Source organism: Schistocerca americana, chromosome 3 (assembly GCF_021461395.2).
Source record: "Schistocerca americana isolate TAMUIC-IGC-003095 chromosome 3, iqSchAmer2.1, whole genome shotgun sequence".
NCBI lineage: Eukaryota > Metazoa > Arthropoda > Insecta > Orthoptera > Acrididae > Schistocerca > Schistocerca americana.
The window spans coordinates 576,983,607-577,000,634 of NC_060121.1; the positions used below are offsets into that span (position 1 = coordinate 576,983,607).

The 17,028-nt window shown below is 43.1% G+C and overlaps 1 protein-coding gene across 1 annotated transcript in view; it reads left to right on the forward strand.

The window, feature by feature from the left end:
- Positions 1 to 17,028, forward strand: part of LOC124606237 (ankyrin repeat and death domain-containing protein 1A-like) — a 95,155-nt gene that overhangs the window by 32,617 nt on the left and 45,510 nt on the right. Inside the window, exon 3 of the mRNA XM_047138212.1 lies at positions 6,180 to 6,377. Within this exon, the coding sequence (XP_046994168.1) occupies positions 6,180 to 6,377 (198 nt within the window). The remainder of the gene's footprint in view (positions 1 to 6,179; positions 6,378 to 17,028) is intronic.

A 17,028-nucleotide genomic window follows, 5' to 3' on the forward strand; every position in this document is an offset into this window, starting at 1 on the left:
CAAATAACGAATTTGACCCCAACATCACTGATAAAATTCTAAATAAAAAGATGAAGAAGCACAACAGGTCCCTAGTGTCCCCAATGAAAAACACAGACAAACTGGAAAGAAAATTGTGCAGATTAAATTTTATAGGGAAAACATCAAATAGGATAAGTAACTTTTTGAAGGGAAAAGGTTTCTCTGTATTTTTCTATGTCCTTCGGACAATATGTAGCTCCTTGTTCGATGCAAAAGACGAACAACCAGCCACCACAAAAAACTGGATTTATAAAATCACATGGCATGAGTGTCAATCTTGTTACATTGGGCAGACGGGGAGGTCAATCTGCACCAGGCTTCAAAAACATCATAGAAGCTGGAGACTGAAGAAGCCTGATTCAGCCTTTGCGGAACATTGCCTGAACAATAACCACAAATAATAGATATACAACCGAACACTCAGAGGAAAAGGGGGCTGAACTAAACCAATTAGAAATTTTATAAATTAAAAGACAGATATCCCCACACCTATTATTAAACGAGCGAACCCAATTCAATTATTCACCTCTTTTAGACAAATCTCAATTCCAGGATAGAAACAAAACTTTAGGACTCAGTCCATCGGTAGATAAAATGTTCTTGGCTGATGCATACCTTTAGTCCATCCATGTTAGTGTAATTGCTGAACTGCGTAATTTCGTATGTAATTTGTTCAAAAAAGGTAACTGAAGTAATTTTGCATTAAGCCATAGATCGATATTTTCAAAAGTTGAGATGACTATCTTTGCCTTATCATCATGATTGTCTGTGTATTATCATCTTTGGGAATCAGTAATGTACCTGAAAATGGGCTTATGACACGAAACCTAGGTTGTGCAGAAACATTAAGAATAATATTTGTCAAACAAGGCAAAAAACAGTGTTTATTTAGTTAATGGACAGAGGTTAGGAAGTATTGTTTTGCTTAATTTCTGTCAGGAAATTAGACGGTATGATTCGCTTATATACCGAATCAACATCATTTACCTACAGTTAACAGGAAGTTATAACTACTTAGAAAACTTGGTGTTGTGAATTAACATAATTTCACAAATTTCAGAAAAACGTATAATTTTATCTCGTGATTGCATTATTACATTCCCATAGTAATGTTAGGAGAAATATCTGTATTTTAATTAAACCAGTAATGAATTAGCAAGATTCGTAAATTTCAGCTTACCTAAAAACAGACTTTTGGAATATTTTTCAGTCACCTGATGTATTTAACGTGACTTGCACACTTTGTGTATTATATCAACAAAGGAAAAAGAGTTACATAATGTGTAATTAACTTTTTCATTAACGATTCTCGAACATTTTATTGTAAAAACTATTGATTTTCGGTCATTTGATGCTATGAAATAATCGTGCAGAACTTTAACCTGAAATTCTGTTTTAGCGTTTTGTACCGTACCCTAATCAATGTCAGGAATACAATCCACAGGGGCTGTTACCAACACCAGGATTCAAATCCTATCTACGGCAACAATGCGTTGTCATAAAAATGTTAGCCGATGTAGTCGGAAACATCTGTGAACTGTACTTTGGGATATTTGTCTGGTTCAAATGGCTCTAAGCACTGTAGGACTTAACATCTGAGGTCATCAGTCCCCTAGACTTAGAACTACGTATACCTAACTAACCTAAGGACATCACACACACCCATACTCGAGGCATTATTCGTACCTGCGACCGTAGCAGCCGCGTGGATCCGGAGTGAAGCCCCTAAAACCGCTCGGCCACCGCGGCCTACTTTTGGGGTATTTCATTAATGTCCTTCCGGAGAAAGGGTATATGTTCGTTGGAATGAAAAGAGTATTGACACAGCCACATAGAGTTCATAGTGATGCACAGCCATTCGCGAAATACAACATTTCTCAACCGTTTAGTAGAGACGCTATGCGCATATGAAAGCGCTTGACAAATCGAAATATCGCCATAGCATACAAACCCAACTGACGTTAGCGTTACCGCCTGCATGTTACTGCGTAGGCCTCTCAGTCTCCAGCAGCGGTTTCTCCCGCGGAGGAAGCCGCACGGACAGCGCAGCACTGTTCCTGCTTCGCCACAGCGTGCTACGTCATCGAGGCTCGCCCACGAATCCATGGAACAGCACCAGCTCCCCTGTCGTCAGTCTGCTACACGGGTTGCGTGCGCCTATACACACAAAGCACGATCGGCGCCTATACAACCTGCGGCGAGTTGATTGGGCCGCTGGCCAGGCTACAATTAGCTTCGTCTGTTGCTCCGTTACTACTACTCTGCGCACAAACTTGCCGCACCTTTAGCTGGACTCTGCTTTGGATTTTCTGCCATTGGATTACTCGTACCGTCTGTGATGGTAATATTGGTGTCAGTATAAGAAGTGCTAAACAGTATCCTGTTATCTCACTATGTTGTAGCCACTACAACCTTAAGTCGGCCAAGGATGGTCGGAAATCTCTGGAAAAAGCGAGAATTTATAGGACCCCATGCAGCTGTAGAGCTGTGGGGCTATTTACTACGAAAACAAAGGTCGAAAATCAAACAGAAGAAAATGTGAGTAACTTTTGAAGGGGACACCAGCTGCTGCGGAACGTGCTTTGCAGCCACGAAATCGAAATCGAAGACAGTTTTATAAGATTCAGGTCCTGGCTGCAACGAGCTTGTACTATAGTAAGCTTTGCATAGAGAGGGCAGACATTACTAAACACGACAGTAATTCTAATCTGAAGGAGGAAGGTGTGAAATATGTAGATTCCTGTGCAGAAGAAGATGAGTACCAGACTTTTAGCATGGGTTAATAGCAATAGCAGAGTACAGAAACAGGCAAAGGTGCACGAGTTTTTAAAGCATGAAGCATTATGCCTCCGGGCGGGAGCACCCAGATAAAAATATTTTACTTCAATCAGTAGCGAAACATAGTGTGAAAAATCAGTCATACAAGCTGCATGACCTCGTCAGACTGGGGACAAAACGTTCGGTTCCTTCAATGAACTCATTTGACCACGGCGTGATAGCCCAAAATATTTTAATGAGCATGTAAATGTAATTTTAGAACGTATATCATTACTTCGTTAGACAGTGTTAAATACTCAAATAAGACCTGTGACCTTGGGATAGGGTCTTGGAAACGCAATTAAATCTTCCTTAGCCCTGCATTCTAACTCAGTCACTATCAAATTCTGAATAAAATTCGCCGTAATGGTAGCTAGAGATTCCCAGCTTAGTGGTCATCCTCCTTCTACCAATGGCCACGTTGTCACAGAGGGCAGTAGAGTGGACAGAGTTTGAGGGCAACCACTTACCTTCCGGAAAGTGCCCCTAAAAGGTGGAAGAATCAGCAACAATCAATGGCCTAAGGATTCAGGAGGAAATGGAAACCACTGCAGTAGTGACACATAACGTGTATCCATTGGACATGTGATTTGTAATCGAAAAATTATCATGATGATCTCTCCATTGACAAAAGATTGTAGATTAGTTACCCATTTGGACGTCTATGAGGAAACTAAAAGTGTCGAAGCAATAATGAGATAAAATTTGAATAACTAAAATGAAGAGAAACATACTAAGAGTTTGAGCATGGAATGTCAGATGTCTGTATGTGGTAAGCAAGCTAAAAAGCCTGAAAAGTCAAATGCAAAATTTCAGTTTGGATATTGTCATTGACAGTGAAGTGAAATTTAAAGAAGACAAAGATATCTGGTTATCCGAATGTTGGGTAATATCAACAGAAGCAGGAAAATGGCGTAACACGAGTAGGATACGTTATGAACAGGAAAGTAGTACTGCGAGCGAGTTACTGCAAAGTTCTGTCATAGGGTTGTTTCCATTAGAACTGACAGCAAACCAATTCCATCAGCTTCACAAGTTGCGACATCGTCGCGAAAAAACAGTGACTCGTATATGTAATAAGTTTACTTTACATCTATGGTCACAAACTGTTTGGTAACAGATTACCGGTTTCGGTCTGTAATGGCCATCATCAGATCTGTTTCATAAAAACAAAGTCCTAATGTACTGCAGCCATAGTGGCATTTAACATTTGACGATGCCTCTATGGCTGCAGTACATTAGGACTTTGATTTTATGAAACAGATCTAATGATGGTCATTAAAGACCAAAACCGGTAATCTGTTATCAAACAGTTTGTGACCATAGATGTAAATTAAAGGAAACCAATTCCATCAGCGATAATTTGGGTATATCGGACGATGTCAGAAGCATGTTACATGAAGAGGTAAAAGGAAAGGAATCGTTCGACCAGGCCTAGAAGACCAAGCAATAGTGGACCGACCACCGTGCGTTCTTCAGTAATTGAACATCAGAGGTGGTATGGAAGGGCATTGGGTCAGGTCACCACATTCCCAGCTACTGACGGAGATACGACCTTGAGAAAGAAGACAGAGGTATTGAACGAGTAGATCAGTATCTAAAGGTAGGTGACAATCTAATAATCATGGGGTATTCGAACGGTAGGAGGGGAAGAAATACAAAAACAAGTTATGGGAGAATACGGGCTTGGTAGTGGGAATGAGGGAGAAGAGATATTAGTAGAATTCTGCAGTAAACTCCAGCTGGTAATAGCGAATACTTTGTTCAAACATGTTACTTAGAGAATGCCTTGTGATATTGGAAGATTCCAGCTGAATTACATCATGGTGAGACAGATTCAGAAATGAGATATTAAATTATAAGGCATATCCAGGAGTAGGTAGTCTCAGATCAGAAATTACTAAAGATGAAGTGTAGGCTGAAATTTAAGAGACTTGTCCAGAAGAATCAATGTATATGGAACTAGGATACTGAACTGCTGAGAATTGATGATATGTGTTTGTAGCTCTCTTCGGCCTTAGGTATTGCGGTGATGAATAGCACAGTGAGCAGTTCAGTCAAAGAGTAATAGACATCTCTAAAATCGGCAACCAGAGAGGTTGGAAAGCCAAGTATGGGCACAAAGAAGGTAACTGCATAGAAATATTTGGTAACATAATAAATTGAGGGACGAACAAAGGAAATACAAAAATGATAATTGAAATTCAGGAGTACAGAAATGTAAATCACTTAAGGATAAAATAAATAGAAATTGCAGAGAAGGAAAGTAGCTGCAGGAAAAATCTGATGAAATTGAAAAAGAAATGGTGGCGGGAAGGGCAGGTTCAGCGTACAAAAAAATCAAAACATCCAGCTAAATTAAAAGCAAGGATGCCGAAATTAAGAGTGAATGTAAATTCCACTGTCAAGCGCAAAGAGAGAGCAGATAGGTGGAAGGAGTTCTGTGAACGCCTGTCAGAAGGGGAGTACTTGTCTAAAGACGTGATTGGGGAAGGAATGGAAGTCGATATGGAAGGCATAGTGGATCCAATATTACAGACAGAGTTTACTAAAGTGGTAACCAAGTGACTCTTCAAATATGAATTATAAGTGTTTAACCTTTCTCTTCATCTTTAGAAGTTGAGGGTATTTTATTTTTCACAAAGGACTCAGATGTTTTGCTTCTGATATAATGTAGGAAATACTTATTGAGCCCTGTAGCATCGATTTCACCTGTCTCGTCCTTTGCTGTTGGAGCTGTCCTGTTAGCTGTGGGTTTGGGGGGAGGGGACTATATTTTGTGGCCTGTTGCCTTGAAATTTTACAGCCTTTACTCCCTGTGTAGTGGGTCAGTCCATGTCAAATCAGTATGGATTCTCTTCTTTGGGACGCTAAAATCACAACTATGTGCACTGAATGAATCAGCGTGTAAATGTTTGGTAGCAAGCACTGTGAGGATCAGTTATTTAATATTGGTGATTTTCACCAAGTGGAATGATTAGTTTTTCAAATCGAGACGTCGACGTTTTTTCGGTAATTTATTTTCAGTACTGCATTATCAGTCACTGTCACTATTATTTATCATTGAATGGTAAAATCTTAGCCAGAGGAGATTGTACATCCAATGATCTTAATGCCTTGATGGTGTATGGTTCTATAAAATTTTTAGATACATTCAACCCAATAACATGAGCACCACATTGTCGAACTGGATGGGAAGGGATGAACACCGTGACGTGTTTTTCCTATAGCTCAGTTTCGTGTTTACCAATCGATTCTGGTAAAGAAAAGTGAAGTGATATTGCGTTAGACGATTAATCGCTTCTCGTGTCATGTTTACGATGACATTCATTGTGTTTCAGATGCTGAGAGTGCTGGCGTCAACCGGCGGGGACATCTTTACAGCGGATGTCGAAGGCTGCACGCCTCTCCATCTCGCTGCCAAGAATGGCCACGAAGAGGCCGTGAAGCTGCTGCTTGAACTTGGGGCCGAAATGCGACTCGAGGACTGTCACGGACATACTGCTCTCGCTCTAGCTTGCATGGCAAAACACGAAAAGGTGAGGGACAGACACTAACAATAGAGTACTGATATATACTCCACAGATTATGTTTCTAGAGTTCAATTTGAGATAGGACATACACACGTACTGTAACGTTAGGTGAACGTCTGAAAGTTTTCGACGATAGCTAGGTCGAGTGATTGACATTCTCGTACCAGAAATGAGCCAGAGTGCCCTTAATAAATCAGTTTCTTAACAGGTAAACTACCTTGGATTTAATTTATTTGAGTGACTACTTATCCATTAGTGTCCTGTGTCTGCATCATTACATGCATTTCCTCTCCTGTCCATCTAGCCACACAAGAATTGTGTGTAATTTAAACATATCTTTGAGGATATTTGCGTTCAACGTGACATGTTTGTTACCACTGTTAACATTTTGTCAGCCGCAGGATTTAGCTACATCAGCAGAACGAGATATAACTGAAAGTTTCCGCGATAAGACTTCATTTCCACCGGCGGGAGTTTGCTGTACTGTCACCGTGTTACAACAGTTAGGTTCAGGTAGGCACCACTAGGGGCGCGGCTGCCGAGTCAGATGGTTTGACCCACTGACAGCCACCGGTCAAGCTTGACGCCGCGGCTCAGTCATGTCTAGCACACTTCAAGAGTAAGTACTGGTTACAACTGACTGTTATTCGGGTGTTGAGCCTGCCTACGACACTGACTTCCTGGCTCACATTTTTGGAGCTTATCCAGTGTTCGTTGTCGACACAACCTTGGCTTCGTTCACTGATCATGAGTGGCGCGGAGTTCTTACCCTCTTGGGTTTTTCTACGTTGTGTTCACCTTCGTTTTCTGTGTTAAGGACCCGAAAGTTATGGAATAGTGAGAGCAACAGCTGTCACTTCAACAGCAACAGTTAGTGGCTCAGCAGTCAGCAGACACAGCAGGAGCTACAACAGCAATAGTTTGCGGCTCAGCAGGAAAGAAATTCCGCTCTTCTGCAGCTTGTGTCTCAGCAGCAACAGCAACAACCACGGCAGACCGATGTCGCAGCGGCGCCGCCACCGACGTTCGTTTCTTTCGACGACGCTTGGAGAGCTGGGGCGCCTACCTGTTAAGTTTGACTTGCATTGTCCTGCGTACGATGCGTGCTGTGAGTGGAAACGCGATTTACTCATGTCATTTTGTAGCTGTTTACATTAATAAACTGCAGCCACTCTTGAGAGCTAGTGAACTTTTGTGATCTCTGTTCTGTTAACCGACTACTACGGTCTGCTGACACACACTGTCCCTAGGCTTCAATTAACCAGCATGGAGAACCGTACGCCGCTTGGGCGATCGACCTGCAGGGTCTCGCACGCAGGTATAGTTTTGGGTGCCACAGCTGTAAGTTTTATATGAGAAATCATTGATTTATTATGTGATTGTGCGACTTCCCCTAACAGGAAGATCAGAGATAAAGCTTTGGCCCAATCCGAACCTACTCTTGCTGAATTTTTTATGCCTGTTAAATACTTCTAGGCTGCAACTTGTGGTGTCCTGTGATCGGCAGGAAAGAGCTAACAGTCAGTTTAAACACACGTTATTGCCATTAAGGAAAAAAACGCCTTCTTGGCATACACTTGGTTTTAAACGTAGAACAAACAGAGGAAACTCCAAAACACTGAAGAAAACAAGACAATCGAAGAAAATACTGACCAAAACTACTCTACAAAATACAACGTGCTACTACAAGACCATGGCGAGTGAATACAAGGCTAGTCCCGGCGTAAGTACTGGCTGGAGTTGTTCCCAGCGGTTGGTAAACACTGCTGGTCTGACGGTGCTTATAACGCCAGGTCGGCGGAGTGCTACAGCAGTCGTATGTGTTCCGATTGGTGGAACACTGTCACATGTTGTCTGGCAATGTAGTTCCGTGTTTATTTGGAAAGTCTGTTACTGTTGGTCCGCTGGCGATGTTTCTCTCCGCGCTGCTGAAAGGGAGTTAGCAACCTATCATGCGTGTCTGTTCCGCGGGCCCTCTAGCAATTAGGGGCCCCTACGACACAACTCAGTCTCAGCACGTTTTTACAATTAATGACTTCCACGTTTTTCAGCTTGTTTGTCACTATCGTAAGCTGCAGTCTGATGAATCTTCCTCACAATACTCTGCCTCCGAAGTTCACGCTCATTCTGTCCGCCACCACCCCACCCCCCCACATCAGCATCGTGTACCTTTATTGTAACGCTAACCGGACAGGTCAGAAACGCCCTCACTCCTCGCTGTCGCATAGTCAGTAACGCACTTCACAGATGCTAGTCTTGTCCTGAATGGGGCAGCGGACGTAGCACAAATTGATTTTCGCTGTTGCTGTGGAGGCTGGGCTTGTGGTAAGGGTGATCATTTGGCTGTCATGTGCCAACATGGGGTCCGCCATTCGCGTACTCTACTGCGACAAGTGGACAACGTAGCCGTCCACTCCATCACTGCTTCGGGATCAGCAGTTGCTCTACCCTCACGGGTGCTCATTTCAGTCTTAACACTACTCGGCCTGTCAGTGAATCTCTGCTACACATCTGCTCCACCGTGTCCTTAATAAACAACGAGACATATTGCCAACTCGATTGGACTCTTGCTGCAAATGGCCCTGTACTACGTACTGTCCTCCTGTCGCAGGACTATTCCTCAGCTCGGCGAACTGTCACTGTCGGTAAATAAAAAAACATCGAATATACATTAATCTTGTTAGATGTGCACTTACTGCTACAAACATATTCGTCTTAGATGCATTTACTAGTTTTTGGTTCACCTGGAGGACCATGTTAATTCCGTGCCTGCTTCAGGGCCTTTTTCTGCTCCTGACGCACAGTGAACGTCTAATAAGGAGCTTTTGGAACAAACTCTTAGGTCTGCCCGTGACTTTTCTGGTCATATTTCCCCGAGGACTTCTGTGGTGCTAACATTTTGTTGAGATCGCCTACTTACCTTTGTGGTTCATGACGAAATTATGTGGCTTCAGGGCCAAGGCGTAATCTCCACATTTTCCATCAGTAAATGGGCGACTCGTGTCATAGTCATGATCCACTTGGTATCTGTGGTGATTGTAACTCCATTGTTAACTCACAATCTAATATTGATCCATATCCACTGCCTCGTCCCAAGGAGCTGCTTTCAAGCTGGCTGGAAGATTGATTTAAAGGACGTGTACCTCCAACTGCCGCTTGATGAGTCTTCCCATCAGTTGTTGGTTTGAAATATACCTTTCGTCTTAATGAGGTACAATGGTTTAGTATTTCGGATTACGAATGCACCAGCCATTTTCCAAAAGTTCTTACGGCAATTGATTCAGGATGTTCCACACTGTGTAAGTTGGATGAAATTACCGTTACGGGGGTGACTCATGCAGAACCTTGCAATAAACACGAGTCCTGTTTTCAGCATTTTCAGCAAAATGGATTACACAGTCAGAAAAATGCTGTTTAATAATCAAGGACGCATATTGACAACTCGATCGACTCTGCTACAAGGGGCCCCGCACAACTTACTGTACTACTGTCGCAGGGCTATTTCCGCGGACGGCGAATTGTCACTGGGTCCCAGAGTCAAGTAACTGGGCCACGTTAGGGTATTAGGATAGTTTTGCACTTCAATGCAACAATAAGTCGTAGGAGGCTGATTGTTGCTGTGTTCTCAGAATACTTCATACTTGAATTTTAGCCTCCGAGCCAAATTTGTGGCACAGTCGTTCAGTAGCAGGTTTAGGTTGAAGAGCTTGTGATGGCATTAGATTAGGGCAGTTTTGCGGTAAGGCTTCGCGAGTGTTCTAAACACAGACCAGTGCTTTGAAGGAATGACTCTTGCATTCGATTTAGAATTCTCTGAATACAGTTTAACAGTGTCCACCCCGTAACACTACATTCAGAGAATTCTCAAGAGGGCATTTCACTGGGGAGAGTGCTTAGAGTACGGGAAGGCCACGATCATCAGTTACGGAGGAAAACGTTGATGCTGTGAGGAAAATGCTAGACAAAGACAGGCGAGTAACCTATTAGCAGATAGGGGATACCTTAGTGCTAAATGCGTCAGCTATTCATTCGATTCTGCATGATAATTTCCAAGTAAAGAAATTTTGTTGTCTCTGGGTGCCACACAGACTGATGGGAGATCAGATGACATGACGTGTGACTTGGTGCCAGGAAATGTTAAAGAATTGTTGTAAGGGACAATAGCAGTATGTGAACACCATCGTGACCGGTGACGAGTCTAGGCTGTACTATTTTGACTTGCCGAAAGTTTGTGTCTTTGAAGATGACGACACACCCGTAGCTGTCATAAAATCCCGATCAGTAAAGAAGAAACTGATAGTTTTTTCTTCAAATAGAGTGGAATTGTGGAGCATATTGATTTGGACACACATAAAACAGTCACAGTTAAGTGGTACACTGAGCAGTGCCTGCCAAAGTCATCCAATCTTTGAAGAACCTGCGACTGAAGTCAAGAGTGGACATTTGATTCCTCCATCACGACAACGCTCCAGCTCACCGTGCCAAAACATGCACCAAATATTGGTGGGGTACAGGACTGAAACTTCTTGAGCACCATCCTTACAATCCAGTCTTTGCTCCTTCTGACTTTATGCTGTTATTTCATGTGAAAATGAAGCTGAAAGTAGTGCAGTTTTCAAGTGATGAGGACCTCCTGAGGGCTTGGGACAATGAGTGAGCCTTACTCCCTTCAGAAACTTGGGAGAAGTGGTTTGGTATGTAAAGGTATATTCAATGTAGTGGAAATTACTTTGACAAAATTAAATAAATGAAACTTAATTGCAAAGCTTTCCTAGTACCCTTTGGTATCAAAAAGTTTCATATATATATTTGTGTGGCAGCAAAAGTCACCTGTTGACTGACCACAAACCCTTGATTTGATTAACTGGACGTCAGTGTACGCTCCCAGATAAGATGGTACAGCGTCTGCAGCACTGGGCATGGTTTTTATGTAGATGTCATTACGATGCCCGTTTTTGCTCCATTACCAAACATGCCAACATAGATACTCCGTTCCATCTCCCTCATGGTTCAAATATGTAGTTCTATTGCCATGAAGCTGTCTGTTTGCACTGGATCAACAACAGCAAACCATCTTGGACGAATTCCTACTGACGGAATGCAAGGCCGCCATGGAGATGTAGCACAACCACGTCTTGTGAAATATTTGTCGTTAGTCCATACAAAATGGCCAGAGCATGTACCCCAAGAGGTCTAAACGGTTTCTCGAAACTTTTTCGCGCTTCTTTACTGGCTCAGTACCTCTCAGCTCATCTTGACTTCAGCCACAGAGTATTCTGACTACTGGAGAGTCGTTTTGCACCTGTTTTCGCAATGTATCTTCCCAGCTTCTTCATGTGTTCCATTGGAGGATGATGCACATGAATGCATTGGCCAGGCGACACGTCTACTGTCCCAGTATCGATGTCTACATTGAAAACATGTGCTGCTTCTGTCATGTCTCCTCTCTAAATCAGTAAACCCCAGTGTAACGTTTTTTGCCGTGTTCCAGGCTGACCTCCAATAGGAGAAGGTTCACATCGATTTCTCTGGGCCATTTCAGGGAGCTATGAGGTTGTTTGTTGTGGATGCCTTTTCCAGTTGCCCTGGGCTTGGTGCTCATCATCCTACCCACCATCCGTGCTATTCAGAGGATTTTCGCCAATGAGTGAGCACCTCGCACCCTGGTATGCAACAATGGGCCCCAACTAAAGCCAATTCAATTCAAGATTTTATGTCGCCAAAACAGCATCGACCCTCTGATCAACGCACTTTTCCACCCCACCTCCAAGGTGTTTACTGAACGCATGGTCCACATCTTCAAGACTCAGATACAGAAGTCCTTGGAAGTATAATCAATTGAGCATGCCTTCCACAACTTCCCTGTATCTTATCGATCCATCCCGGTCAATGAGGTTTTTTTCGCCAAACAGGCACATGCATCACATCCTATTAGATCTTCTGTGTGCTGTGCAGCGTGGTCGTCTTGGGCACAGCTATTCTACATCAAGGTCTGGGCTACTTGCTGCTCCACCACCGCAACCAGCTCTGGCTGCTACTGCAGACATAATAGGCCACCATGTCCTTGCCTCCTCTTCCATCCCACAGAACGGACAACTGGATCACCTCCTGCCAGGTCCCTTAACAATCTCTCACGCCTCCTCTCTCACGCCTGCTGCGCAATGGTATGACTTTTGCCCCTGCAGCCCCACTCGCTTGTGGGTGGGTGACGTATCACAGTTTTAGAACTTTTGGAGATGTAGATGCTCCCTGTACCCCAACTGTTTCCCACCATGATGGTAGCACATCTGTCTCAAGCTGCAGACGCACTGCTGCCTATTGTGCCCCACAGCTGTCGACAGGGTCTCCTGCTGCTGTTGACCTCGAGCTAGTGGTTCTTGTCTGCTGGCGGCGGAACATACCTCTCCCGCCTTCTGCCCCCATTTCAATCGCACCATCTGTTTTTTTCCCTATATGCTGGTTTCTGGGGGAGATCTGCAATATTGTTGCCCGGACGTTTACCGATAGTCGTTCCGAGGCACTACAGTTAAACTCAGCTATGGACCACCAGGGGCACGGTTGCTGAGACAAATGGTCTGACCCATTGATGGTTAAGGGGTCAACCAGCTGTAGCGGTTAGTCTTGCCTAGTACGCTGCTTAAGTAAACACTTGTTTCGCTTAGCTGTTACCGGATGTCGACCTCGCCTTATACTTTGAATTTCCGGCTTACGTTTTGGTGCTTATCCCATGCTTCGCTCACGACAACTTCGGCTTTGTTCATGGATCACGAGTATTTATTCATCAGATGCAAATTCTTTAAAGTCGGTAAAATAAATCGTTTCCGATTCTTCCCAAATCAAAACAATGTGAGTGCGCGACATTTCGGAAAGCACATGACCGCATTCCATCTCTCAGGGAAGACTTGTAGCCATCACATCACACATGCATTGTCCAGTAGCAAGAGTCTGTTAAAGCCTGAATTTTTTTGAGAAACATATAGAACGAAGCGTGAACGGCTGTTCCAAGTTGTAAGGAGTGATTAACATTTGTATGGAGAAGAGATCACCTGTATTAAAATTTCAATTAAGTGTTTCATTGAACATTCATAGAAATTAATATGCTAATTTCTGCGCAATCGAAACGATAAAAATTTTTCCAGCCAGTACCAATATGCAACTAAAAAATAACAGAACCCTTTTATAGGTAGCTGCAGTGCTCTCAAACCACTTTCACGTATTTAATGCATTAAGTAAAATGGCAGAGAGCTCACTTGAAAACTCTTGTCTCTCTTGGGCACACTAGAACACGACCAAAATTATTTTTGAGTGAAGGATCTCCTGGCAGATTTCTGATAAAAAGAGGTGATGTGGGGCCCCCTAACTAATCCGCAACCACTCGATCTACTTTCGTGTTTCATATCTTTATAAAGTAGAATCACCCGTACCACATTAATATAAAGGTATAAAAATGCAATTTTCTGCTGTTCGGCAGTTGCTTCAGAATCGGACACGATAGACGAGAGGATTACTTACGTGACTCCTCCAGGATAGGGGTATTGAAAGGACTAATTTAATTTAATTCTCCCTAATTTAACTCATTTGGCTTATTTACCTCTTTTGTCTCATTTTTCTCATTTCGCTCGTTTCGTCTCAGCTCATGTTAGCACACTGTCGGGCCATGTACGTCCCGCGGGCCCGAATTTAACTTAGCACATCAACCCGTGGCGTTCCGAAACGCTTCGAGTATATAGAAGCGATCTTAAGCATTAAATTGGGATGTTACCTGCTTTATTGTGTCCTCAGGATACGAAGTCCATGGACTGTTATTTACGCTATCGAAGTCCACTTGCGGCCGGTAAGCGGTGCCCCGAGATATCGCATGTGCCTGGCCGCTGATGCCATGCAGCAAATAAAACTTCTTCCGTACCAGCTTGAACTCACTTTGTCTCATGCTTTGCTCTAGTGTCTATGTTGTTGATAGTCTGCATACATGGCTGGGAAACTTGTTGGATGTCACCTGAAGAAATCTTTGGATTGTAAATACTAGTTGGTCCATTAATCGTGACCGGGACAAATATCTCACGAAATAAAAGTCAAACGAGAAAGCCACAACGAACGAAACTTGTCTAGCTTGAAGGGGCAAACCAGATGGTGCTATGATTGTCCCGCTAGATGGCACTGCCACAGGTCAATCGGATATCAACTGCGTTTCTTTATATAGGAACCCCCATTTTTATTACATATTCGTGTAATACGTTAAGAAATATGAATGTTTTAGTTGAACCACTTTTATCGCTTTGTGATAGATGGCGCCGCAATAGTCACAAACATATGGCTCACAATTTTAGACGAACAGTTGGTAACAGGTAGGTTTTTTAAATTAAAATACAGAACGTAGGTACGTTTGAACATTTTATTCCGGTTGTTCCAATGTGATACACGTACCTTTGTGAACTTATCATTTCTGAGAACGCATGCTGTTACAGCGTGATTACCTGTAAATACCACGATCAAAATGATGCCCGTCAACCTCAATGCCTTTGGCAGTACGTGTAACGACATTGCTCTCAACAGCGAGTAGTTCGCCTTTCGTATTGTTCGCACAGGCATTGACAATCCGCTGACGCATGTCGTCAGGCGTTGTCGGTGGATCACAATAGTAAATATCCTTCAACTTTCCCCAGAGAAAGAAATCCGGGGACGTCAGATCCGGTGAACGTGCGGGCCATGGTATGGTGCTTCGACGACCAATCCACCTGTCATGAAATATGCTATTCAATACCGCTTCAACCGCACGTGAACTATGTGCCGGACATCCATCCTGTTGGAAGTACATCGCCATTCTGTCATGCAGTGAAACATCTTGTAGCAACATCGGTAGAAAATTACGTAGGAAATCAGCATACATTGCACCATTTAGATTGCCATCGATAAAATGGGGGTCAATTATCCTTCCTCACATAATGCCGTACCATACATTAACCCGCCAAGGTCACTGATGTTCCACTTGCCGCAGCCATCGTGGATTTTTCGTTGCCCAATTGTGCATATTATGTCGGTTTACGTTGCCACTGTTGGTGAATGACGCTTCGTCGCTAAATAGAACGCGTGCAAAAAACCTGCTATCATCCCGTAATTTCTCTTGTGCCCAGTGGCAGAACAGTACACGACGTTTAGAGTCATCGCCATGCAATTCCTGGTGCATAGAAATAAGGTACGGGTGCAATCGATGTTGATGTAGCATTCTCAACACCGACGTTTTTGAGATTCCCGATTCTCGCGCAGTTTGTCTGCTACAGATATGCGGATTAGCCGCGACAGCAGCTAAAACACCTACTTGGGCATCATCATTTGTTGCAGGCTGTGGTTGACGTTTCACATGTGGCTGAACGCTTCCTGTTTCCTTAAATAACGTAACTATCCGGCGAACGGTCCGGACACTTGGATGATGTCGTCCAGGATACCGAGCAGCATACATAGCACACGCCCGTTGGGCGTATTGATCACAATAGCCATACATCAACACGATATCGACCTTTTCTGCAATTGTTAAACGGTCAATTTTAACACGGGTAATGTATCACGAAGCAAATACGTCCGCACTGGCGGAGTGTTTCGTGATACCACGAACTTAAACGTTTGTGACTATTACAGCGCCATCTATTACAAAACGAAACAAGTGGTGCAACTACAACATTCATATTTCTTTACGTACTATGCGAATATGTAATAAAAATGGGGGTTAGTTTTAAAAAAAACGCAAATGATATCCGTTTGACCTATGGCAGCGCCATCTAGCGGGCCAGCCATAGCGTCATCTGGTTTCCCCCTTCAAGCTGGACAAAGTTTCGTTTTTTGTAGTTTTTTCGTTTGATGCTTATTTCGTGAGATATTTGGCCCGGTCACTATCAATGGACCACCCTGTATATTGGTGCTTATGGACTTGCTTGACCACAGATGGTCTGGATTATTCCATTTTGTGTATGTGTACATGTACGACGACTCAGCACGTACTGGTTTTGTGAACTGTCAATCGATAATTTTGTATCCATCTTCACTGTCCGATAAAGACTCATTCCTTCACATTAGAGGACGTAATAATGGTGACAAGGAGTCGAAAAGTGCGTGTATGTTTCGACAGAGTAAGTCGATTGATAATGGATCCAGAAATGATAAAACTGTCGCAGCAACAGCTATAACTTCAAATGTAAAAACAGCACAACAAGAACAACATCAAAGGCAGTATCTGCAAATTAATAAAAAGCAGAGGTTTACGCCTCTGCACCTCATCACGACAGAACAAAATCCACCATCACCAATTGCACCATTTAAGCCATAAAAGGACTAGTACTCATGCAACAAACATCTGATGCTCCGCTTCCAGGTGACTACACAACCGACGTTACTAAACAGCGTACTTTTATGCAATCAGCTAAGTCATAAGTACAAGGGTAGGTCCCCTCAGACGTTTCCTGGAGCAGCTGCTCCAAAGTAATCTGAATCCTATAGAAACGGTACATTAGTGAGTAACGCTACAAAACACAAATATCTTACACAAATACATCTAAATATTGCAGACGCTACAACAAATTTCACTAAAGTCCAATCTACAAAAGTTTGAGTTCATTCAAGAGCAAGTGGTATGTTCGGGCCACAAATTGAGCCGTCAAGGGCTGCA